Here is a 27,880-nt window from a genome sequence, read left to right as displayed (position 1 = left end):
ATATAATTGGGCTGTATCAAAATGATCTTCACTTTGAAAGCAGGCCACTGTTCAGTTACTAATTTCCTGTAAACCCCTCATTCCAGTCAAACCTGCCCAGCTCTGTTGAATTCAACTTTCCACCAATTTAGTTTTCTCACTCTGAACTGTTGCATGTCACTTGCCACCATCATCCTGAATCTTACAATACAAGAATCACTCTTAAACATTTCCCATATGACATTTGATCCACTTGGTCCACCTCATTTCCAAGAACCAGGCTCAATAACGTATCCTTTTGTGTTGGACTGGAAACATACTGTTGAAGGAAGCTTTCCTACACTTTTATGAAGGTGTAGTGTACTGTACCTTTAAGAGAGTGAAGAACTTAGAGGCACACAGAGTGCTGGAGAATTTACAATGTAACATGTGGTCCACCATCTAGAGTAGCTGATTGCCTGGATACAAAAATAAATTCGAATGCAGCCAATCAGTTGAAATTATACACCCCCAAAAAAAACACCGAACTCCCTAATGACACAATCTGATGCTTTGGAGTAGAAGACTGAGAAAACTTGAATGGTTGAAAGATAACTGCCAAGGCACCAGCATGTAGAGACTGCCCCAAATACAGCTCTCTTAAAAAGGTACATTATCTATCAATGACCTGTGAAACAGAAATCCCTAAGAAAATCTACAGAGGAAGATACAAAGGGAAGATTCGGCAGCTGCCTGGCTTTGAAATTTGAATTTTTGGTAAATCTTACTTGGGGGTTTTTAAATTGGACTAGTATTATAGAAGGGAAAGTAAAAGATAGGTTGGAGGAAGGAGTTGTAAATAGTTGTTAGTTAATTATTCTCTGTTATACTTTAAGAAATAAAGTTGTTCATTTTTACTTTAAATAGTTCTTGTCCTCTCGAACTTTGACAGATTACTGCATGGGATAAATCTTTGCTGTATCACTGGTTTAAATTAAGCAGAGGGGTTTACCCATTTCATATCAACACACAATCCAAGAACACTTGCCCTTTGCAGCCATGTAGGCTACAAGTATTCCAGTCTAATGTTTGTATAATTGGAAGTTTCACATTATAACTTTGGCATTTCTCCGTAACTTCCCTGCAGATTTATGCTTCTGCATCCTTTCCACTAGTTGATGATCAATAGACTGCACGCAGTAATGCAACTGTACACCTTTTATTAGGTTAGTTCAAGCCAAATTTAAGTATTTGCCAGTAACCTCCAAGACACCCTCTTTCTGCAGCACTGCAATGCAATTTTATTAGTTTGGTGTAGCATTGTACTGACCAATGCCTCTACTCAGGTTAGCAAGAGGAAACTGCACCAAATTAGAGAATCCAATATCCAGCTTTCAACCCAAAACAGCAATTCAGTTTCAAAGATACGCATTTGAAATATTAATTTCTACACCCTCACACACTGATTTCAATTAGTGTTTGCTCCACTTCTAAACAATAGAATCGCATCACTCTTCAATTGATTTTTCTGCTTCATGTGGCAATGAAATAATCATTTCACCTGCAAACTGAATAAATTGAAAGGTCATAAAACCGAATATAGCTCCAGCTCAAAAGTAAAATATAAAGTGAGCAAGTGTACAGAAACTGGAAGTGATAGCTGATAACAGCCAAAAACAGAAGTGAAGCTTGGGGGAAGAGGTCCTATCTATACTCGCATATGTGAAAAGGAGGAACCTCAGGTTGACAATATTAGGTTAGCACAATGTTTTGAAGACATTAATGTCCTCTGATAACTTACCAGTTAGCTGAAGACGTTAAGGAACAGAATACTAATTTCACTTAAATGCATTCAACATTTGATGCATTTAATCAAATTAAAACGTATATTTTTTCCCCCTTATGGATAGCAAAAAAAGAGGGCAAAGTGTCAAAAGTCAAACTGATGGGCAAAATTTGTTCCATGTGTCAGATTTTCTGGCACACATTATTGCAGCAAAACAGGTGGGAAAGAAGGAACATGTTGCAAATGTTATTGCAATTACCATCAGCCTAAACAAATAAAAATTAAGGCACTGATTTTGAATGATTGCCTAAATGCCGAAAACAAGTAACACCTCAACTGAGCAAAGAAATAGTAAGCTTTTCTCTTACTGATATTACATTTGTCACATTAGTGCAAGACAAGTAATTCTGAGAAGGATTTCACAGACTTGGTGGGTCGAAGGGACTGTTCCTGCGCTGTATTACTCTAAGAATAACCTTTGCCGCTCTTAATTAATTAAATTACTGATGGAAAATCTAGCCTTACTTTTAAACAGTGAGCACTGACTATGGAGTTAAAATTGCACAGGAGCAAAAACTTGCTACGACTTCCTTGAACATTTTCAATGGATGCAAAGAAAAATCCAATAATCAGCATTAACTAATATGCCAGTAATACTGAGGTTACATTTTGGTTTAGCCGTAAAAATCATTCTCAGAATCTTAATACCACTTCAGTTAAGATTGCATGTTACAGACATTCCATATTACAACTGGGTTGTAGCTGCTCAAAAACAGAACAGGCAGCATCCTTTTTATAATAGTCAAAATATTCATTTTTTTTTAGAAAGATGTACAAGATTAAAAACATGGGAAAGGATGGTCATGCATGTTATCGGTCAAATACCATCTCCTCACTGCAAACTTCGATGAGATTATCAAATAATTTAGAATGCTCTTCATCAGATAACAAATTGGAAACACATCACATAATTTACTTTGGACATAGATCAAGTAAATTTAGGTGTTCTTGTGCATGAGACACAAAACACGAGCATGCAGGCGCAGCAGGAAATTAAGACAGCAGATAGAATTGTGACCATCGTTGCTAGAAGGTTGGAGTTCAAAACTAGGGAAGCCTTGTTACAACTTACAGCGTGTTGGTGAGGCCACACTTAGAGTGCTGTGTACATTTGTGGCCCCCATACATAAAGAGGAGGTGGTATATACTGGCATTGGATGCAGTTCACAAGACATACACCAGGCTGGCTGGCTTATTGAGAATGCTTAAACGGGTTGGGCCTTCGTTCATTAGACATGATGAACATACGAGATTCTGAGGATGCTCCACTTTGGGGTTACCTCAAACCAGGCAAACAAAGTTACAGAATAAAGAGATACCCCGCAAAACTGCGATGCAAAGGAATGTCTTCTCTGAGAAAGTAATAAATGCCTAAAATTCTGTACCACAGAGTTGTGAAGGCTAGATCTAAAGAGAAGTAGATAGAGTTGTGAAATATCAGGAAGTCGACAGCTATGCTCAGCTGGCACATAGGAGGAGTTGGGGCCTGGGAAAGATTTGTCACGATCTTGCTGAATGGTCAGGCAGGCTTGGAAAGTTGAATGGCCTAATCCTGTTTCTATTTCTTATGTTCTTACGCAAGAGCTGCAGTATTCAAAAGCTAATGAGGAATCTCACCTCGTTTTAGTGCATGCAATGCAGAGACATAGAGTGTCAGGTAACCCGGAGGCTGTGGTGAGGAGTTAAACTCGAAATATCCAAGAACACCTGGCTGAGTTGGGAAAAAAAGACAAAAATTAAAAAGTTATCTCAAGAACGCTGAGAATGTTTCAGCAACTTTCACATGTTGACAAAACCTCTACCCAAAACTCCTGATACAATGCTAATTGTACAACTGTGTATCATTATTTCTGTTGAAGTCAAATTATTCACTCAGTGTCCCAGAACACATACTCCTGTATAAAATGCTGTCACGATTAACACAACACTCAAATGACCCTCGCTACACAACAATAACTCGTTGGATGAAGCTACATTATATAAACAAGAATTGCTAATAACTCTTTCATTATACCAAAGCATTATTTCTAATTGGGCTAGTTTACCTTCACATGCTAGTCAGAAAGCTTACTTAGATTAAAAAAAAAAGGGATTTTCAGGCATAAAGCACATCTTAACATCCAAAGATCAAGTACACAGAACTTGATCAGTTAATTAGAACAGACCATTTCAAAAGTTGCTAATGTGCAACACCACAGATGGCTTCACTGACAAATTTCAATGTGGAAAACATACGCAACAATCTTGTCTTATTCATAACCTTGTTGGAAAGTACATGCTGCTATTTACAAGCTAATTCTATACAATTGGGCAGAAGGTGTTAATCACAAACAAGTATTCATGGAGAGATAGACCCCCCAACTACACCAGATTACTTCTGATGCCTTTCAAGGCAGGATCCCCTCTTTCCTCTTGACTCTTCCAAGTGTACACAGGCAATCTCGGAGATAAATTCCCATCTTTAAAGCAAACTCATAACTGCACAGGTAAAGAATTGATGATGCATGGAGCCAGTGATTGAATCATGATGTAAAGTGCACCCAGTGCACTGAAACTACGATGAGCACAGTGGCTCGTGCCTGGGATCCAGCCACATGGCAGCAGCAGGATTCTTGGAGATCAAGGAATCCCAGCTGTCAGCAGGCTGGTCTGATCAGGCATGCGCAAGTGTGTGTTGCTGGAAAAGCACAGCAAGTTAGGCAGCATCAAAGGAGCAGGAGAATCGACGTTTCGGGTCAGAGTCCTTCAACTGGAATGCGCATCAAGTTTGGCAGCTACATGGTGCAGTTGGGAAAACGTGGAATAAGGGTCTAATGGCAGTGGTTATGCCCTGAACTCTGGGCTAGAAGGTCCAGATTCAAGTCCCACATTAGAAGGTATATGCTATCATGTCTAAACAGACTGAAAGTAAGACAAAAAAGGGGAGAAATCTAACTAATGCTAACAATTGCAGGATCTAAAAAGTTATTTGATGGGTTCGATCATTCCAGCAACCACAAAAGCATAAAGTGATAAGAATGAGAAAAAGCAGGACACTGGAAATCTAAAGTAAAAGCAAAAACTGCTGGAAATACTCAGCAGGTTCTGATGAAAGATCGTAGGCCTGAAACGTTAATGTTATTTTCCTCCACAGGACTGAAGGGTCTGTGTCCGTACTGCACATCCCTAAAACTCTGACCGTTAAGCTGTTGGGCATTTCCTGGGAAAATATGTAATCACATAGCCAGGAAAATAAAATGAGGATTACATAAGTGCCTTCAGCCTGAGTATTAAAAACAAAAATGAAATTCTCAATTAGTGGAATCACCTCATTCCACCTCCACTGCAGTGAAGCTCACCTCACTCCTTTACAAATTTTAAAAAAAATCAGAAACATTTATTTTATTTTCTATAATTAGCAAACCGAAAATAAAATTACACTCAGAAAAGTTACACCACTTGGCAGAAAAGTGGGAATTCTGCCATATTCTCATTAGGGAAAGAATGTGACCACATACTGTTACAAAAATAATTACACATAGCCATCATATTTACCTTGGACCTAAATCCTAAACTTATTTTTATATTAAGCACAGGACACCAGCAGAGTGGGACTCAAGACCAGACCTGCAACCTAAATGCTCTTTCTACATGAGCAGCATGTGCTCTACACCTTTGAACAGCAGCCATTAAAGTCGTCTCCAGTTACAACAAGGACGCGTCACTAACTTACTATCAACACAACAGTAAAAACAGCGAAAACTGGAATCACTCAGCAGGTCAGGCAGCAACAGTGAAGGGGACGGGGGTGTTGAAAAAGCCATGCTAAGAGGTACAACACCTCTCTCTCTACAAATGCTGGTTGAGCATTTGTCTTTATTTCAAGTTTACATCCTCAACAGAATTTGTCTTTCCTTCAAAACTTAAACATGACTGATTTCCCAAACCAGTTTTATTCTCTTTCCATTCGCAATCTCCTTCCATTTTTGTGCTTAAAATTAGAATAAATATTAACACCATAATCAGATGGATACAGTAAAGGGGTGACAAGCAATCTAAATTTTGCTCAGACTGAATATTATAAAAAAAGGCAGGGAGGTTGAAGTTACTCGAAGAGACCAAATCCTTAATAACTTGACGAAACAAAAGCTATTGCAGTCAGTTCTTAGTAATAAGAAGTGTAGCTTTGTAAATGTCACACAGGAAGGATTAAAGCTTTGCATTTCTTCCTCTTCATCCTCTTTTTCATTTTCCTTGTAAAAAAAAAGCTTTCCTTTCTCAGTTCTCACAACTGCTCCTCACAAAGGGCAACAGATGACCTTCTGTGGAAATCATTGCTACTTCCAACTAACAAGTCAAAACGTGAAGGCAGGGGAAAGAAGAAATTTTGTGAAGGAAGATAGGAAAACGTGGGGAGCAGAGGTTGAGAGAGTGACAGCAAACAGACAGACGAGGAAAAAAAAATGTGTAGCCTGCTAATGCAGTGCCTGTGGCATCATAGCCATATCACAGGATTCAAATCCCAATCCAGATAGAAAGTCATAACCAGCTACGAAGCTCTTCATTAGTGGTATGCCAGACAGCAACACATGCATAGAGCAAGTTCTTGTCTACTTCTACAGCATTATGTTGTTTTGAAACATGACCCCAATTGAACCATGCAGGCAGAGATTTCCAATTTATTCAAATCACCATCTTTATATGAGGCAGGGGAGCTTATTTTCACAGATTTTGAGAATTAATGCATGGGATGTAAGTATCACTGGCTTGTGGGCAGTTAAGAGTCCATCATATTACTGTGGATCCTGGAGTCAGATGTAGGCTAAACTGTAAGGACAGCATATTTCCTTTCATAAAAGACATTAAATAAACCAGATGGATTTTACAACAATGACTATATGATCGGCATTGGACCAACTGGTTATTCCAGAGTTTATTGAAACCATCTGCCACAGTGAGATTCAAACCCATGTCCCCAAAACATTGTTCTGGGGTTCTGGATTGCTAATCTAGTGACTTAAGGTAATCAGGCAACAGCATTGCTTCCCATTGAAGCTAAATATTTCAACGTTTTTCCCCAGAGAGATTGCCAGGTTTAAATGTCACCTGTACTAGGAGTTGCTCAGTGTATCCAAACAGGTTGGCTAAAGTACAGTAAATATATATTGGAGGGAGGCTGGATAATTATCCAGATGTTTGGTTTTACTGGATTGCCAGCATTTTCGAATTTAATAATTTTTGTAAAAGTGCTCACTAGAAATCAAAATTATACTTGCAGTTTGGTACTTTCAATATCCTTTTATTCCTTTATAATGATTTGCCTGTGTGGGAGTTTGAGGGTGCTGATTAGCACACGGATGCTCAAAACAGCAATTTATCACAGAGAAAAGCTACACCATCATGTAGTAAGTATTTAAAACATCCTCATACCAACTCAGTCAAATTGAAATACAATAGCAAGTAAAGGAGTCAAACGGAATTGACCAAGAGAACACATTCCAAGAAGTTGCAGTTCTGAAAACAATCTATATAATTACCAATTTTGGTTTTGAAATGCTTAGAGTTAACTTGTTAAGAATCTTTTCCAAAGTTGTTTTGACATTGTTTAGAAATCCAAACACAAATCTCATTGCTTTTGATTTGATTTGATTTATTGTCACATGCACCTAAGTACAGTGAGCAGCTTTGTTTACGTGCAGTATGGGCAGATCATAGTAAGCAAGGGCATGCAGATCTTAGGGTGGAAAAAAAACTTGGACAGAGGCATACAGGTTGCATCAGATGTAGTGTGTGCCAGGCAACATTAGCAAGATCAACACCATTTGAAATTAGAGTCCATTCGTCAGTCTAATAACAGCAGGGAAGAAGCTGTTTTGAAAATACTGGCGCTTGCATTCAAGTTTCTGCATCTTCTGCCTGACCAAAGAGATTGTAAGACAGCATTACAGGATTGCGATGACTCTTCGATGACGTTGGCAGCCTTTTCGCAGCAAAGAGCCATATAAATGGTGTCTGTGATGGTCTGGGCTGTGTACACAACCTTCTCTAGTTTCTTATGGTCCTGGGCACAGCAGTTGCTGTACCAAGGTGTTATGCACCCAGACAGTATGCTTTCAGTGATGCATTTGTAGAAGCTAGTGAGGGCCCTGATGGACATGTCAAACTTCCTGAGCCGCCAGAGGAAAAAGAGGCGTTGTTATACCTGCTCAACCAATCGCATATATGTGGGAAGTCCAGCTCAGGTTGTCTGTTATCATCACACCTAGGAGTTTGACAATCCAAACACTCTCAACCTCCATTCCGTTGATGTAGGTGAGGCATGTTCTCCTCCTTTCTTTCTGACGTCAATGACCAATTTTTTCAATTTTGTTGAGGTTGAGAGAGAAGTTATCATTGCACAACCTCTATCTCCTTTCTGTATTCTGCCTCACCGTTGCTTGATAACCGTCCTCCAACGGTGGGGTCATCAGAAAACTTGAGGATGACCTTTATTGGCTTCCTGTCCAACAAAAGGTATACAGGAAACTTTAGGTAATTAATTTGCCAGAAGGGCAAAATTACAGGGATCGGAGGATGTTAACTTTCATTAAATCTGGCATTAAGAGCCATGTTATAATTTCTATAAACAGCTTGCAAATTTGGATTTCATATTTATTACAACAGCATAAATATCCTGCATTGGTTTGGTAAATCCAATAGTGATGGAGGGCAAAATATATATCTATCCATTAGGAGTAAGCTATTACTGTCTTTCAAATATCATCCTTAAAAACTTTTACCAAATGGAAGCTCCCTTTTGAGGAGGATACATTCTGAGAAACAGGCTCTAGGATAGAAGCAACATAACTGCTTGATGAAAAGAAATCCACAGTCTGCCTAACTCGGCTTCTAAGATTTAACAGTTGTTTGGTACAATGGTAATGGAGCGGTAGACTGATCACAAAAGCCAAGCTTCAGTAATTAGTCTTCCTATCAACCCAAAGTAAAAAAAAAGGTGTGAACAAATTCTGTGTGATAAATAATCAAGTCCCAAACTAAACAGGTCCTTTCATGTAAGCTATGCCAAATCACCAGAGTGCTGCTTCAAATATTAATCAATTCTCCTTCCACCACCACCTGGGGAGCCTGTTTCACAGGTTCACTACTTGCTCTCTAAAATATTTTATATTTTCCCACAGATGGAATTCTCGCAAAGAAAAGATTAAAGCTTTACCAACCCTTCCTCCTCAGCTATCTTTTCATTTCTCTTTTAATCAAAGTTTTCTTTTGGGTTCTCACTACTACAGGTCATATGTTACAGTATCAATAATTGGTGAGTTGTTGAGGCACAGTGTTGCGCCCAATACCTATTTCTAATTTTTTTTAAACCAACTTATTCAGACATGTCGTGACACACCTCTGGGGAGGTGAAACTTGAAACAGGAACTGCTGGTTCAGAGATATGGACACTATCACAGGCCGCAACCCTCCTTTCCAGATATTTTTAATCAACCTATTCAGAAGTGCAATGACACAATTCTGCAGCAAGTGGGACTTGAGCTCAGATCTTGTGGTCACAAGACCCTTAACCCTCCTTGCTAGTCTGAGTATCAGGGCCTGTTTAATTAGCAATTGTAGGGGATAAACCAGAGAAAAAAAAACACAAGAGTCACACAGCAAGATCTAGATTTTTAAAAAATATTATGATAACAATAGGCACAAGTTACATTGACTAGTTAACATAGTCTTTGAAACTATCAGAAGCTAGAGATGACATGTCAATCACCATGGACTATGTGCTGGAGACTGTACCTTCCCCTCTCAGGGTCTGTAACATCACCTGATTGGATGGAAATTAGTACAGCTTAAAATGCTTTCTCTTTCAGAATCATCACCTTCTAAAGCATGGCTCCTCAGTCAACCAGGAGTTTTTATTTCACTTGAAACATGTTCTACTTTTCTGGATAAAGTGTAACAGCAAATTATGGTCCACATGATCTATTACCTTTTGGTGCTATGACAACCAGAACTCTCACAGTATTCTAAGCACTATTGCAATGATTCATAAAGTAGAAAGATTCCCTCATTTTGATTCAATACTGTCATTTAACATCTTAAAAGGATTGTAACTTCAATCTCCATAAATTTTAATGGGCACTTGTTGCATTTTAAGAAATATAACGCTCAGTCATGGGGGTAAAGGAAACAAAATGAGGCATGGCCAACCAAATGTGAACTGATGTTTTATCAGGGACCTGAAACATTCTCTTGTTCTTTTGCTCCACAACTGTGACCTGAGTGAATCCAGCCTTTGTCATTTTTATTTCAGATTTCCAGCACATCCAGAATATTGCTGTTTTATTAGCCGGGCAGTTGTTCTAGAAATTTCCTGTTTAGTCTGTCCCACCTCAACTTCTGTCTCTTGCACCACTATCCCATCACTCAACCAGCTGACTATCCTCAAAACTGTTGATACAAAAGCCCAGCGTCCATCCTCAGTATGTGAGTTTATTTCCCCCACAACCTCAACTGGAGAACCAAAGTCAAGAAACTGCATTTGGAGACATCTCCTTCATCTACGTTAGCTCAAGCTTACGTTGAAATAGTTAAACTTCAATATCGTGTGGAAACTAGACATGCCCTTTTCTGTGCCATTCTCATGATAAAATGGCAAATGGAGTAAAAGTTTTATTCTCTACCTAAATTTTAGCAAAACACTGTCTCTCTAGTATAATTCCTGTTATTAAAACACGGTTTTCACCACAATCCTTTAATTTTACATTCTTACAAAACTAGGTCATAAGCTAGCTTCAATTGCTCAGAGCAACAACAGAGCTGATTAATTAACACTTGCCAGTGGAATGGCATGTACAAAGAGGTAACACACTCAGTTAGAAACATTTAAAGTCACACAAAACACTAGTTTGGAGACTTTGTTTACTGGCATTTTAACAAACTATAGCAGTGACAATGCCATTTCACACACCCACAACGGAACAGTTTTTCATCTCCAAGACTCCGAGTGCAAAGAAGAGACACTTTCCATGTACACTGGAACTAAAAGTAAAGTTACAGACGGATTTATTTATTGAAGTTAATTGATGCCAGTTATAAATTGTATAACGTCTACACAGAAACCCTGAAAGTAGTCATGTTGCAATGAACTATAATGAATTAGAAGAACTAACAGGAATTTTGGTCAATATCAGGCAATGTACAATTGTAATTTTTTTCATGATGTATTGCTATCAGGTGCACTCCAAGTTCTGAATTACTTCTATGCAGCATTCAGGATTGTGCCCTAGCCCAACCATCTTCAGCTGCTTCATCAAGATCTTTGCTCTTTATAAAAGGTCAGAAGTGGGAACATTTGCTGACAGTTGCACAATGTTCAGCACCATTTGCAACTCCTCAGTTACTGAAGCAGTCCATGGTCAAATGCAACAAGAGCTGGACAAGTGGCAAGTAATATTTAAGCCACACAAATGCCAGGCAATGACCACCTCTAATAAGAGACAATCTAACCACTGCTCCTGGGCATTCAATGGTGTTACCATCACTGAATTCTCCACTAATCAATATCCTGAAGGTTACCATTGACCAGAAACTGAATTGGACTCACCCTCGAGTTCCTAAAGCCTGTCCAACATCTTCAAGGCAAAGTCAGGTGTGTGATGGAATACTCACCTCTTGCCTAGAGCTCCAACAACACTCAAGAGGCTTGATACTATCCACAACAAAGCATCTTGCTTGATTGGCACAACATCCACAAACTTTCACTCCCTCCGTAACTTACACAGTGTGTACTGTCTACAAGTTGTTCTGCAGAAATTCACCAATGGCCCTCAGACAGCACTTTCCATTCCCATGACCTCTACCACCTAGAAGGACAAGGGCAGCAGATACATGGGAACACCACCACCTGCAAGTTACCCCTCCAAACTACTCACCATCCTGACTTGGAAATATGTCACCGTCCCTTCACTGCTGCTGGTCAAAATCCTGGAATTCCTTACTTAACAGCATTGTGGATTTACCTACAACACATGGACTGCAGCAGTTCTAAAATGTAGTTCACCAACTCTTCTGTAGGGCAATTAGGGACAGGCAATAAATTAAAAACAAGAAAAATATTCACATGGAACAACCCACTTTCCTAAATTTAAAACATTACTTCAGCTAATTTTTACTCCAACCTGAATATTGTTGACATCCTCTTCAATTTATGCCTCCACCATTGACAAAAGGCTTCAGAATCAGCAGCAGAGGTGGCACCAGAAGCACTGGTCAAAGTCAAGTCTTTGGAAGGCCCTCAAGGCATTTTGATATAGCCAAAGGCTTTGTTGATGCAAACTTTGAGAGAGAAATAATCAATTTTCACTTTATTTCAAATTCTGGAACCCAGCAATCAACAAATGGTCTCCTATTGAATCAGCTTTCCAAAATCTTTGAAGTGGAGCTTATTAGGGACAATATGAAACGGATTTAGCAACAACCAAAGAAGAAAGGGCTCCCAGAATATGAATTAGAAGACCAACTTAAGAAAAAGCATAGACATCATGGTTTTCAAAAAGGCCGCAGGCCAAATGTGAGGAAGCAGCCTTGCTCTGTTCTGCAGCTTAATCTCAGCTCCACCTGCTCAAAAAGATTATTTCAATAGCAACATATTTCAGACTTTTAAGACTGATCTGCCATGTAAGTCTATTTTTGTTTGTGCCACATTTATATAAATTACTACAGTACAGAAAGAGGGCATTTAGCCCATTAGATCGAAGCCAACTCTCCATACTCTTAACCAGGCATACTTATTCCCCTCAAGTGCCCACTGAAATTTCTCTTGAAATGATTAACAGCCTCCACTGCCAGTAGCCTCGTGGGTATTGAATTGTAGAACATTTACCACTTATAAGTTCTCTCACATTTTCTGGTATATCTTATTCCAATCTTAAATTAAGTTCAAGGATGAACAACAAATGTCAGCTTAGTCCATGATGTACACAGCGAGAGAAAGATTTTAAAAAAAAGTCTCCCCTTGATTGTTGTCAGCTACAGCTCAACTTAAAGATGACTGAACAAGCCAGTGCAGACCTACAGGCTGTTCTACTATAAGGAGAGTTTCATTAGAGCGAATTTGTTATAACGCAATTGATGAATTGAGGACATTGCTACTAAAGCATGAACTTTTAAAGTGTGCGTTGGCTGTAACATGATTACATCGCCAACACTTTAAGCACAGTTCCTCGAGCACAATTTTCCTATAACACAGGGTTGCGCATGAACACAACCATCATGTTATGGGAGAACGACCTGTACAAGCACATGGAGTAGATATCCCACAAGGCAGCAAGACCTGGAGCACAGGACTGACTTCCCTTTCTTCACCACTGTACCTCATTGTTAAGGCATTCAGGATTAAAACATACAGCTTGATGGCCAAGCTGTAGCAAGCTCCTCCCAGTCACGTATGTCAATGCTTTCACATTCAAGAAAAGCTTCAGAGTGCTTTTAAAGGATTTTCTGTGGCCTCCTCTGAAAGGGGCTATTTGAGAAAACAGAAGAGATACTTTAAGTTGTCCAGACCAGAATCCAACCATTGCAGTTGATTTTATTGGAGCTTTGTTTGCTTATAGTGCTTACTTTAAAAAGGACACAAGTGTTTCCCTGACTATCAAATCCAGAGAATGTACCACATGCCATTGTTGGCAGAGTGGCTCTAGTCGAATACGAGGGCGGTTATAACATTGGTTCTCTCCATAAAATATTTCTTGGCCTTGAAGAGCTGTTTGTTGTCAAACATACACTACCACAGTTTGTACAAGGTGGTATTGATATATCCAATACTGAATTTCCTCAATGGTAGCGTTTTGAGAGAAGTGATTGCCAAAGCATGAGAAGTGTTCCTCACATTCCAGAATCTCTCCTCCAGCATATATGGAACATTTGACTGAGCAAGTTGGGGATTTTTGGTCAGAGTTTTGTTTGGAAAACATTGACAGGTTGAGTTTATGGTATGCAGAACTATAGAGATGAAGAATGGTTTAAAAATCTGGTGCACAGCAAGCTGTTGTCTGCATACTTCTGATCTTATATAAACCTCGAGTCCTTGCACCAACTAATGGGAACAGCATTAGTCATCTACCATGTCCAAAGCTCTAATACTTTTGAATGGGTGTAATCAAATTCTGTCTCATGTTCTTTGTTCCAAGGAGAACACCACCAGATTCTAACCCAACACTGCAGCGAAAATCCCCCATCCTCAGAACCATTCGTGGGCGGCATGGTGGCAAAGTGGTTAGGTCTGCCTCACAGCGCCAGACACCCCGGTTCAATTCCCGCCTCAGGTGACTGACTGTGCGGAGTTTGCACATTCTCCGTGTCTGCATGGGTTTCCTTCAGGTGCTTCGGTTTCCTCCCACAGTCCAAAAATGTGCAGGTTAGGTGAATTGGCCGTGCTAAATTCGACCATCGAAGTGGTGTTAGGTGCAGGGTAAATGTAGGGGAATGGGTGTGGGTGGGTGCGCTTTGGCGGGTCGGTGTAGACTTGTTGGGCCAAAGAGCCTGTTTCCACGCTGTAAGTAATCTAATCTAATCTAAATTTCCTCTGCACCCTCTCAGGGACCTCTACATTCTTCCTAAAGTGTGGCCACCTAAACCGGACGTAATACCCTAGTCGTGGCCTAGCCAGAACTTTAAAAAACTTCAGAATAACTTCCCTTCTTTGGTGCTCAACAATTCTATTTAAAAATCCAACATCCCTAAATCTGCCAATATACTCTTCAATATATCCTGCCATCTTTAAGAATCCATGCAAATTAACATGCAAGGTGAGTCACTAATAATCCAAGTTGTATTTACAGACTTCAAACCACTCCATAAATTTATCAATTAGCTAATGAAATACATTTTATTCAGAGAAGAACAGCTCCATTATAACTTCACAAATTGGTGACTTAGTTTTATCTTACTGCTGTAAGAATGCTTCGATGGTCGAGTTCCCTCTTGTGGTGAACTGGTAATCAAAGCCTTGCCTGTGGTTGTTACAGAACATTTCTAAATTATGCCGACACTTGAAAGATTTATGGTCAAAACCAAGAGCCAAGTCTTACAGATTGTGATCTAGTTCTATAAAACCTTATATTTAAAAAAGCCCCGTTCAGCAATACTTTGGATATAGGGTACAATCAACATAAAATACCAGTAGGAAAAAAGCCTTAGTAATTCTCACTATCAATAATAACTTGGGAAATCCAAACAGAACCACAACCTCTAAAGTTCAATTAATGTTCATTCCTTTGAAATTTTTTTGAAAAAACACTTTGTGCTGTTAACTGAAAAATTTGTAAAAACAACAATCCAAAAGTCACTAAGTATCGCTAAAGGTTCTGGGGTGAACTTGGCAGTATAAAAATAACACATCAAAATTATATACTGAATAAGACAAGGACTATGAATAACCTTGCCTGATGAAGGGGAATGGGTGTGGGTGGGTTGCGCTTCAGCGGGTCGGTGTAGACTTGTAATTTCGAATAAATCTGGTGGACTATAACATTGTCTCGTGTGACCTCTGAGCTCATCCACCCCAGTCCAACACCGGCACCTCTGCATTATGAATACCTAGTGTACAGCATGTAAGGGCAAACTCTAATTTACACAGTAACTCATTACATCTTCAGGGGCATCTTAAATTGCTTCACATTCAGTGAGTTAGATTGTGACTATGCAGACAAATACAGTTTATTGCCTCAACGATTCTACAAAACACAGCGAGATAAATGACCAATTAAACTATTGCAGATTGAAGGTGAATATCGACCAGGAAATCCTGAGAACTACCTCCTCTTTCAAGGTGAAGCTAAAGAAACCTTTCTACCCACCTAAGCAACCAGATGGGGACTCCGCTTAAAGGCATCCACCTCAGAAAATGCAATTGTCACCACTACATCAATGAACCCTTGGCATGAATTATCCAAGACAAACTACTGGATTAAAAAGTCATCTCAGTTCCCTGGCCAACACTAAAATCAAACTGTCTCGTCACTGATTTTATTGGGATCTTGCTGTGTGCTTTCCTAAGCACTTTACAATACTGGCTGTACTTTTGCTGCATATAATTTCAGATATCGTGAGGTTGTGCTGTAATAAATGTAAAGTCTTGATAGATAAGCACACAGATATCATGAGCTCAAATTTCAAACAAAATTACATTGAAGTTTGTCTTTACAAAGTGAAAACAGATTTTGAGAAGTACAGTATTCTGTGCTCTCTCGACAATGACTGCTACAAGATGAAATTACACAAGTATAAACTGGTATTTTACCCCTCCCATTAAAGCTTCGGAGGGCTGGAAGACTAGCATTAGCAGAAAACCGCTTTTCCATGTAAAATTTTCAAAATCAAACTTTTCAAGTTAACTTTGCTTATTTATATTGTCCACAATTATTCCACACGGCTTTGGCAAAGCATGATAGCACCATTGGGGAAACCTCTGACAGAAAAAAACAAATTAAAATAAAACCATTGTTTTTGGAAAGTTCAGCATAAAGTGCCAATCTTGGCCTTGAAGGGGGAAATAATAAAAAAAGACTTTGATGCATTCAACATCAGCTTTTTCCTGTCCGGGAGCAACGGGACACAGAGCAGAGGTGACGTTGGGACCAGGTGGTTGCCGGAAAGGTAAGGACTTCGTATATATTTGGGCAGCGGCTAAACCAGAGATACTACAAGTGTAGTATCTCCCTCCCACCTCCTTCTCTAAGCAGAAGAAAAAGGTCTCTGTAAGGTAAGGCTTTTTTTTGTTTTATATATTTAAGTGCATTGTTTGGCATTAGTTAGTTGAGTTAAAGCTAAGGCTTACAATGGCAGGGGACCTCAGACCCGTGGCATGTGCCTCTCGTTTGATGTGGGAGCTCAGGGATGTGACCGACATCCCTGACACTTGCAAGAAGTGTGTCCAGCTGCAGCTCTTGTTTGACCACATGACAGCTCTGGAGCTGCGGATGGACTCACTGTGGAGCATCTGCAATGCTGAGGTGGTCGTGGATAGCACACTTAGTGAAATGGTTACACCAGATTAGAATTGCTGAGGGAGACAGTTAATGGGTGACCAAAAGATTGGAAAGCAGTGTAGGTGGCCCCTGCAGTCATCTCTCTCCAAAACAGGCATACTGTTTTGAATACTGATGGCTCACCAGGGGAAGGCAGCAGTTGCCAGGATCATGGTACTGTGGCAGGCTCTACTGTTCAGAAGTGCAGGAAAAAGACTCAGGGCCATACTTATAGGGGATTCTATTGCAAGGGGTGTAGATAGGCAATTCTGCGGCTGAAAACGAGACTCCTGGATGATATGTTGCCTCCAAGGTGCTCGGGTCAGGGATGTCACCAATCGGCTGCAGAGCATTTTAAAGGGGAGGGTTAACAGCCAGTAGTGCATATAGGCCCCAATGATAAAAGTAAAAAATGAGATGAGGTGCTGAAAGCAGAATTCAGGGAGCTAGCAGAGAAGTTGAAGAGGAGGACCTCAAAAAGGTAGTGATCTCAGGATTGCTACCAGTGCAGTGTGCTAGCCAGGGTAGAAATGAAAGAATAGGTAGGATGAACACGTGGCTTCGGGGATGGTGTAGGAGGGAGGGCTTCAGATCTGAGAGACATTGGAACTGGTTCTGTGGAAGGTGGGACTGTTACAAATTGGATGGTCTACACATGAACCAGACTGGAACTAATGTCCTCGAAGGAGTTTTGCTACTCCTGTGGGAAAGGTTTAAACTAACGTGGAAGGGGGCTGGGAACCAGAGGAGAAGGCTAGTAGACAGTGAGGAGGAAACTAGAGACTGTATGGAACAGGATCATGAAGTTAGCATTACCAAGAGTAGGGAGAGAGCAGATGAACACAAAGGAACTGGTGATCTGAAGATCTGCTTTCATGTAAGGAGTATATAGTGTGTAAGAGCTGAAAATGTGTTGCTGGAAAAGCGCAGCAGGTCAGGCAGCAGGAGAATCGACGTTTCGGGCATCAGCCCTTCTTCAGGAATGAGGAAAATGTGTCCAGCAGGCTAAGATAAAAGGTAGGGAGGAGGGACTTGGGGGAGGGGCGTTGGGAATGCAATAGGTGGAAGGAGGTCAAGGTGAGGGTGACAGGCTGGAGTGGGGTGGGGGCAGAGAGGTCAGGAAGAAGATTGCAGGTTAGGAAGGTGGTGCTGAGTTCGAGGGATTTGACTGAGACAAGGTGGGGGGGGGGGGGGGGGGAGGGGAAAATGAGGAAACTGGAGAAATCGGAGTTCATCCCTTGCGGTTGGAGGGTTCCCAGGCGGAAGATGAGGAGCTCTTCCTCCAACCGTCATGGTGCCATAGTCTGGCGATGGAGGAGTCCAAGGACCTGGATGTCCTTGGTGGAGTGGGAGGGGGAGTTGAAGTGTTGGGCTACGGGGTGGTTGGGTTGGTTGGTCGGTCCTGGTGTCCCAGAGGTGTTCTCTGAAACGTTCCGCAAGTAGGCGGCCTGTCTCCCCAATATAGAGGAGGCCACATCGGCTGCAGCAGATGCAATAGATGACGTGTGTGGAGGTGCAGGTGAATTTGTGGCGGATATGGAAGTGTCCCTTGGGGCCTTGGAGGGAAGTAAGGGGGGGGGGGGGGGGGTGGGAGGAAGGTGCCGGGAGTGGAGGTTGGGTTGGTGGGGGGTGTGGACCTGACGAGGGAGTCACAGAGGGAGTGGTCTTTTCAGAACGCTGATAGGGGAGGGGAGGGAAATATGTCCCTGGTGGTGGGGTCCGTTTGGAGGTGGCGGCGGCTGATACGCTGGGCATGGAGGTTGGTGGGGTGGTAGGTGAGGACCAGTGGGGTTCTGTCCTGGTGGCAGTTGGAGGGGCGGAGCTCAAGGGCAGAGGAGCGGCAAGTGGAAGAGATGCGGTGGAGGGCATCGTCGACTACGTCTGGGGGGAAAATTACGGTCCTATATAGTGTGTAAGGCAGACAAACTTAGGGCTTGGATTGGTTCCTGGGAGTATGACGTAATTGCGATCATAGAGACTTGGTTGAAGGAAGGGCATAATTGGCAACTAAATGTTCCAGGATATAAATGCTTCAGATAGGACAGGGAGGTAAGTAAGGGGGGGGGGGGCGGGAAGGAAGGAAGGAAGGAAAGAGAGGAGTTGTTGTATTGGTCAGGGATGATATCACGGCTGTGCTAAAGGAGGACACTATGGAGGGCTTGAGCAATGAGGCATTATGGGTAGAGCTGAGAAATAAGGAGGGTGCAGTTACATTGTTGGGGCTGTACAACAGGCCTCCCAACAGAGAGCTTGAGGTAGAACAACAAATAGGTAAACAAATTATGGCAAAATGTACAGGCAACAGGGTGGTGGTGATGGGAGATTTTAATTTTCCCAACATTGACTGGGATACACTTAGTGTCAGAGGTTTAGATGGAGTAGAATTTGTAAGGGGCATCCAGGGAAGTTTCCTAGAATGAGGGAAGGGGCCATATTGGACCTGGTGTAGGGGAATGAGCCAGGCCAGGTGGCAGAAGTTGCAATGGGGGTTTTCTTCGGGAATAGTGACCACAATTCTGTAAGTTTTGGAATACTCATAGACAAAGATGAGAGTGGTCCTAAGGGAACAGTACTAAACTGGGCCAAGGCCAACTGTATCAAAATTCTGCAGGAGCTGGGAAATGTGGATTTGGGGCAGCTATTTGAAGGGAAGTCCACATTTGATACATAGGAGGCTTTCAAAGAGAGGTTGAAGATAGTGTAGGATAGGCAAGCCCCTTTGAAAACAAGGGATAGGAAAGGCAAGATTTGTGAACTGTGGGTGACAGGAGAAATTGCACAGCTGGCCAAGAGGAAAAGGGAAGCGTACGTAAGGTCCAGGCAACTAAGTACAGAACAGGCCTTGGAGGAATATTGGGAGAGTAGGACCAGTCTTAAACGAGGAATCAAGCCAGCTATGGTCATGAAATAACTTTGACAAGCAGAATGAAAGAGAATTCCAAGGCCTTATATTCATACATATGAAGCAAGAGGACAACTAGAGAGGGGGTTGGTCTGCTAAAAGATAAGGAAGGAAGAAAGGCTGTGTGTCGGACCGGAGAAAATGGAGTGACATTTGCATCAGTGTACACGGAGGAGAGGGACATGATAAATGTTGAAATTAGAGATACAAGTTAGTTTGCTCTGGATCACGTTGACATAACCAAGGAGGGTGTGTGGAGTAAGCTAAAGGATAATAAGGTGGGCAAATTCCCAGGACTGGATGGGATCTATCACAGGTTGCTGAGGGAGGCAAGAGGGGAAATAGCGGGGACCTTGACAGATATCTTTGTAGCATCCTTAAATACAAGAGAAGTGCCGGAGGACTGGAGAGTTGCTAATGTTGTTCCCCTGTACAAGGGTAGTAGGGATATTCCAGGTAACTACAGACCAGTGAGCCTGACGTCAGTGCTGGGAAAGTTGCTGGAGAAGGCACGGAGGGACAGAATCTATTTACATTTGGAAAAGAATGGGCTTATCAATGTTAGGCAACATGGCTTTGTGCCAAGGAGATAGAACTCTTAAGTTAGTAAGGCACTTCGAGGAAGTAACCAAGTTGATAGATGAAAGAAGGGCTATAGATATCATATATACGGACTTTAGTAAGGCATTTGATAAGGTTCCCCATGGTAAACTAGTGGAGAAAGTGAAGTCACATGATGTGCAGGGTATTCTAGCTAGGTGGATAAAGAACTGGTTTGAGCAACAGGAGACAGATTAGTAGTTGAAGGGAGTTTCTCGAAATGGAGAAAGGTGACCAGTGGTGTTCCACAGGGAGCTGTGCTGAGGCCATTGTTATTTGCAATATATGTAAATGGTCTGGAGGAGGGCACTGGTGATCTGATCAGTAAGTTTGCAGATGACACGAAGATTGGTGGAGTAGCAGAAAGCATAGGGGACTGTCAAAAAATACAAGAGAATATAGATAGACTGGAGAGTTGGGCGGAGAAGTAGCAGATGGAATTCAATCCAGGCAAATGCGAGGTGTTGAATTTTGGAAGGTCTAATTCTAGAGCGAACTATACTGTAAACAAAAGAACTTCGGGAAAAGTTGATGAGCAGAGAGATCTGGGAGTTCAGGTCCATTATACCCTGAAGGTGGCTGCACAGGTGGATAGAGTGGTCAAGAAGGTATATGGTATGCTTGCCTTCATTGGCCAGGGTATCGAGTATAAGAGCTGGCAGGTCAAGTTAAAATTGTACACAATGTTGGTTCAGCCGCATTTAGAATACGGTGTACAGTTCTGGTTGCCACATTACCAAAAGAATGTGGAAGCTTTAGAGAGGGTACAGAGAAGGTTCATGAGGATGTTGCCTGGTATGGAAGGTACTAGCTATGAAGAGGGGTGGAGTAGGTTAGGATAATTTTCATTAGAGAAAAGGAGATTGAGGGGGGACCTGATTGAGGTCTACAAAATCATGAAGGGTACAGACAGGATGGATAGAGATAAGTTTTTTTCCCAGGGTGAAGGATTCAATAACGAGAGGTCACGCATTCAAAAGTAATAGGAAAAAAGTAAACACTTTACACAGAGGGTGGTAGGTGCCGGGAATGTGTTGCCAGCAGAGGTAGTAGAGGCAGGCAGAGTAGATTCATTTAAGGTGTGTCTGGAAGGATGCATGAATAGGTGGGGAGCAGAGGGATACAGATCCTTAGGAATTGGGCAGTAAGTTTAGGCAATGGATTTGGATTGGCACAGGCTTAGAGGGCTGAAGGGCCTGTTCCCAGGCTGTAAATTTTCTTTGTTTGTATCACTCAGGAGATCACAAAAGATAATTTGCTTTGAAGCACCATCACTAGCTACACAGGTGACTAGTTACTTTACTGCTGGCGATCTTTAAGGAAGACTGTTGATCAGAACGCAAGAAAAATGTTGCATTTCAAATAATGATTAGGATCTTAAAAATTCCACAATGTAACATCTCTACTAACATTTTATGTTAAGTCAGATAGAATACATAGCCTGTCACGTGAAGAAAACTGAACATCCTAGACATACCACATTTAGCGCACACTCATCAATATCTCATAACAATATACACACAGAACCAAATGTTAGACTCCTCCTTCGCCCACAATAAAAAAAACCTACCTCATAATGTGAAAGAAAATTCAGCAAGATAGAATGAGTTGCGATGTATTGCAGTGGACTCATTACTCGTCGAATGAAATCATGAATGTAAGCAGATGTAAGAGGGCCTTTGTATTCGATAGGGCCAAACCTAAAGTAATAAAAAGAATTTCAATGAATTGTGATATTGTGGAACTTTTATCTCAACTGGAAAGTTTAATATAACTAATAAACCAAAACAAGGGAAAGATAACTTTTTTACATATATTCTAGGCCAACATCTCAGCCATAAAAGCCATCAATGCTAAGGTTAGTTGTCCTCATGTCTCAAACAAAATCTTCAGCCATTAGCAAATTTGGGGTAATTTATTTTGACAAAAGTTTTATTTTTCTGGAAACCCTTAAAATTGATACTTGCACATAACCTAAAATTAATAAAAGTTTCCTCATTAAAAATTATTTGAAGGGAAGAATGCGTATGATTTAGTGCTCAAGTTGATAGATGCTAAAGGATTAGGATATTCCCAATAGCTATCAGGAAGTAGATTAGATGTACACTAATGATCCTTCCAGGTCATCGCCATATATCTTAAAAATACAGCTTGAGTACCTCCTAATGCATCAATCAGGTGCCAACACCAACCACCCTGGGGGCATTTCAACAGTAATGCCAGTTTAGGTTAAATCCTCTCCCAATGGTTTGAAATACAAAAGAGATTTTGGTGAGATTTTTACATTGAGAGGGGAAATTAATTCAAACGAACATAAATATTTAAAACAAAAAGTTTAAATATTAGATCTAAATTCCATGAGCCACCCAGATGCCTTAAAAAATGTTGAAATTGCAATTTGCTAATCAAAATATTTTATGATCTTCTTGAACCGCAATGCTTTTGCATTAAAAATCCAATTTAAAGACTCTTTTGGTACATCGGCATTTCAGTAATTCTTCCCCTTGGGAAGAACAAGTGATTACTCATACCAGCGAGCTTTTAATTTGATGACCAAGCTGTTGCTCAAATATTGCAGCAGCTGAGACAAAAACCATAGAACAAGCCTTCTGTAATGTTATCACAGACTTGCACATTGTTTAAATAAGCTACCAGTAACATTTTTAATACAGTTAATTTTTCAACTAATGGCTTCTGGATTGCAAGCAACTGTACAAAGAAACACAATTAAAAAAAAACTTACCACGCCAAAAATGAACAAGCTCTGTCAGCTGCCCAGCTAAGTACCCTGCAATTTCCATTACTAGCATTTATAAAAATTGTCACCCTCATATGCCCTTTTCAAATTAACTTGAAAACTGTGAAGTGTACTAAAATACTTTCCTGTCTGCATGTTCTAATCTCTAGAACAGTTAAACCAGAATTTAGCCACTTGTTCTAAGGATAGATGAAGCAGGAAACACAGTCATATTTTATGCAGTATATTCTTTCATTATACTCATCCAATGGTATTGGAGCTCAGTAGTTACTTTATATAAACCAGTTTCTCTCTCCCACAGCATCCATAACCACTCCAGACTGCATCACTGTGCTGGAGTGCAGAGTTAGATTAGATTAGATTACTTACAGTGTGGAAACAGGCCAACTGTTATGTGCTCCTCAGTAAATTATCCTAGGAATTCCAGCTACTTTAAGTGCTTTGGAATTTTTTTTTAGTGCCTGAGAAAAATCTTTTTGTTTCAAGTGCAACAATATGAAGAGTTAGGAGACTAATGTTAAATGAGAATAAATCCAATTACAACAACCAGCCTTGGATAGGAATAACAAGTGAAAATATTGCCTGATGTGCACACCTCATTCTATTGTGAAATTGCCAATGGAGGCCAGCATCATGATTAGTTCTGATGCACTACCACCTAGTCAAGCTGGTACAGGGATAGAAGCCACTTGGACTTGTTACTGTTGCATCACGATGTATACTTCAGAAGATAACTTCAGAGAAAGTGAGAGTAGTAGTAAGAAAAAAAAAGGCTTAAACAAAAAAAAAGTTTCACTTTTAAGTTTACACATTTGGCAGATTCAGAAGGGGTGGTGTCATTTTTCAGAGAAGCCATTATATCAAGGCCCCATCAGGTCTCTTGATGGAATAGAAAAGATCCCATGGCATCATTTCAAACAAGACCAGTGGAGGTATCCCAGTGGCGGAAGGTACTGCAGATGCTGGAAATCAGAGTCTAGATTAAAGTGGTGCTGGAAAAGCACAGCAGGTCAGGCAGGATCCAAGGAGCAGGAACAGCATCACAAAGAACAGATCATCAGCTAGATGGAGCTCGCTGTTGCATTTCCTACATTACACACACAACACGTAAAATATTTTACTGGCTGTAAGCACTTTCAGATACACCTTGGTCATGAAAGGTTCTGGATAGATTACTTTAGATTCCCTACAGTGTGGAAACAGGCCCTTCGGCCCAACAAGTCCACAGTGACCCTCCAAAGAGTAACCTACCCACACCCATTTCCCTCTGACTAATGCACTTAGCACTATGGACAATTTAGCATGGCCAGTTCACCTGATCTGTACATCTTTGGATTGTGGGAGGAAACCGGAGCACCCAGAGGAAACCCAAGCAGACATGGGGAGAATGTGCAAACTCTACACAGACAGTTGCCCAAGGCTGGAATTGAACCCAAGTCCCTGGCACTGTGAGGCAGCAGTGCTAACCACTGAGCCACCATGCTACCCCAAGGTTCAAGTCCCTTTCTCTTCTTGGCAAGTTCACTCATATAAATGGAGTAATATTCTCCCTCACTTCAAGAGGCTGCAGATGATTTTATCATCACACAACAATATTTACCACTAATCAGATGAGGGGAAAATGGGCATGGTCTCTTTTCAAGGTTTTAGTTGACTTCTTGTCAACAGAGTGCTTCACCTCTTGAATGGATATCATCATCCATGGACCCTGTCATACATACAATTCAATACCGGATAACAGATCCAAGTGGAAAGAAAGCCATCGCACATCATAAATCTGAAAACAAGTTCTTTAAAAATGCCCACTTAATAAAACGCAGCAGCTTGCAGTCCAGAGTGGATATTTCTTACATCTCAATAATTTGTCTCCGATTCCTTTATCAATATTGTAGTAAGTTTTAAACAACATAAAACATAGATCACAGGAATGGATCTATTACGAAGGGAGCTTCTTGGGTTAACAAAACAGGACAGTGCAAACCTGTTTCTCTCTGCCAAGGACCGGTCTCCAGCACGGGCTCTGAAACAAGATATTCCTAAAGCCTGATAAAGTTTAAATCTCATGACCCATATGTAAACCCACCACCTGACTGAAGGTCAAGCAAAATGTTCTGGCAAATAACAGGCACAAAATTTCTGTGTAGGCATACCAACATAGGAGGGATTACACAGAATATCTTTTCTTTGCTGATGGACAAGTGATTGACCAATGATACCCAGAACTAAGGTATGTAAAAGAGGCATCGAAGAAGGAAGATAGATAAGTTCAGTAAGTTCTGTCCTAACTGAAGTTTGAACAGAGGATGGCTCTGCAAAATGGCTCATACTGGATTTGTCCGGACATTATGTCCAGTGCAAGATGAAACAGAACAGAACAGCCTGCTGACTCCAGAAGCGAAGATCAGCTTCAGTGTGTTTGTCCAATTTGGGACCAGCAAGTGGTTCCAACGACAATTCTGATGGCAGCCTTAGATAAGTGGATACCCTATTTCTCTCGTCCACCCTGATCAGTAAACCATTCTGATCTCTTACAGTGCAGATTTATTTTCTGCCCTCTTAGCTTAACTAAACCTTATGAAATCTAAACTGCTGCTTCTTAGTTAAAAACGGAAAGAACTACAGATGCTGCAAACCAGAAAGAAAAACAGAAGTTGCTGGAAAAGCTCAGCGGGTCTGGCAGCATCTGTGAAGAGAAATCAGAGTTAAAGTTGCAGGTCCGGTGACACTTCCTCAGAACGGTTGACTCTGATTTCTCTGCACAGATGCTGCCAGATCTGCCAAGCTTTTCCAGCAACTTCTGTTTTTGCTTCTTAGTAACCAGTCTTAAAATCACTGATGGTATTGACCTCCTTTCTGGGTAATCTTGGGCTTCTGGGCCAAGACTTTACAGTCGATTAGTTAATAACTCAAAAAAGAAATGAATATTGATGAAAATGACGCTACAGGAGTCTGAGGAAATTTGCACATTTTGAGGTTAAAAAAAAAATCAAGATCAGTATGACTAATCGAATAGCAGAGTCAGTAGAGAAACAATGGGTCAAAAGGTCCTCCTATGGTTTATATAATTTGATGGCGTTGTCTGGCAGTCTGCATAATTGCTTCCTCCGGTAAATGCATTCAAATCCTGTTAGCCTGGATGCATTTTTCCCGCTAATTAATTTCAGTAGGATGATCTGAAACTGATAGAAATGAAGCCACCCTCTGAAATATCAAACCACAATGCCAGGTGTGGTTTTTTTTCGCTTTAATGAAATCCAGTCAATTTCAAAACTAACAGCTGTTTTATTCTGTCAAGTAAAACAAATGGGTGAACAGAATGCAACTTTCACAAAGACCAAAGACTAAACATATGGTCGTTGCTTCTTTTAAGAAAAAGCAATTATACTACCTCCCTGTTAAAATAGTGCAAACACTTGAAAATGTAGGTTACTTGCAATGGTTGCCTGCTAGAATGCATACAGTTCACAACTGACAGGGTGACCCAACCCTTACAGAAAATACCAAGAGGTTAAAGATATAATCCCTTTAATAGCAAAAACAAAAAAAAGACATGTGATGTTACTACCCTGAACTAGATACCTACACCATGATACGCAGGGCTTGCACACATCTGTCTAAGCTCCTACTCCTGCTAGGTAGATGGCATTCAAGCTTAGAGATGCCACAAAGAAGTAATGGCAAATTGGGTGATATTTCAACTTGTAGAGCTAATTAACAGTAAATCACTAATGTTGAGAATACTACAAACTGCTGGGTTGCTGTAGAAAGGGAGACATTAATTTAGCACCATAAAAATATTTCTAGTTTAATAAGTCCAGCTCACATAGGACTGGTTGAACGAACATGAGAATGCAGTCATGTGTGTCATTAAGACTGGAAAGAGGAACTTTCAAAGCATTTTAATATAGTTTAAAATATAGCCTGAAAGTTGAAATTTACTGAATTATATGGAGGAGTCAGAAACAAAAAAGGTAACTTGAAACACCAAGCTTCTTAAAAAAACAAGTTTCATGAAGAATAAAAAGAAATTGACGGTTTTATTTAATACCCTGCTGAGTGATAACAATTGGGAAATTAAGGAGAACTTGACAACGTGTAGGAGTTTAAATAATAAATGGGGTGAGAAAAGTTGATGAACCAGTTCACCCTGATTACGTTTGGCTTCAATGGATGAATCCCTTTAAAACTCCACAACAAACAAACAAAAACAAACAATGTGTGCCAGAAACCAAATATCTAAGGCTGGAGTTTCTCTCAGAGTCCAGGTAAGAAGCTTTGCGTCAGAACTTGCATAATCTTCAAAATTTATGAAAGCATTCCTTCTAAAATATCTTATTCTTTGCATTTCAATTTGCCTCCTGTACAAGACTAACACGTATGGACACATGCTCACTGTTTTACGAAATCATTGGGTTCGGTTTCAACGGAAAAACAAACTGAATTGGGAAATGTGATAAAACCAGGGAAATAAACTCACCAAATATACTAATATAAACATTGAGTTTTCAAGGCTTATATTTATTAGAATCCCTACAGTATGGAAACAGGCGATTAGGCCCAACAAGTCCACACCGGCCCTCCAAAAGAGTAAACCACCACGACCCATTTCCCTCTGACCAATGCACCTAACACTATAGGCAATTTAGCACGGCCAATTTCAGCTGACCTGCACATCTTTGGATTGTGGGAGGAAACCCATACAAACACAGGGAGAACATGCAAACACCACACAGACAGTCACCGAGGTGGGAATCAAACCCGGGTCCCTGGCGCTGAGGTAGCAGTGCTAACCACTGAGCCACCATGCCGCTATT

General features: G+C 40.8%; 1 protein-coding gene across 1 annotated transcript in view; it reads right to left on the bottom strand.

The window, feature by feature from the left end:
• txndc11 (thioredoxin domain containing 11) overlaps positions 1-27,880 on the bottom strand; it is a 77,522-nt gene that overhangs the window by 28,999 nt on the left and 20,643 nt on the right. The window contains exons 4-5 of the mRNA XM_072559991.1: positions 21,879-22,008; positions 3,422-3,515 (exon numbers count right to left, since the gene is read on the bottom strand). Of these exons, the coding sequence (XP_072416092.1) occupies positions 3,422-3,515; positions 21,879-22,008 (224 nt within the window). The remainder of the gene's footprint in view (positions 1-3,421; positions 3,516-21,878; positions 22,009-27,880) is intronic.

The sequence above is a fragment of the Chiloscyllium punctatum genome, chromosome 40, assembly GCF_047496795.1.
Source record: "Chiloscyllium punctatum isolate Juve2018m chromosome 40, sChiPun1.3, whole genome shotgun sequence".
NCBI classification, from domain to species: Eukaryota; Metazoa; Chordata; class Chondrichthyes; order Orectolobiformes; family Hemiscylliidae; genus Chiloscyllium; species Chiloscyllium punctatum.
Note: the sequence above shows the minus strand (reverse complement) of the source record. Positions and strands in the feature narration are given on the sequence as shown.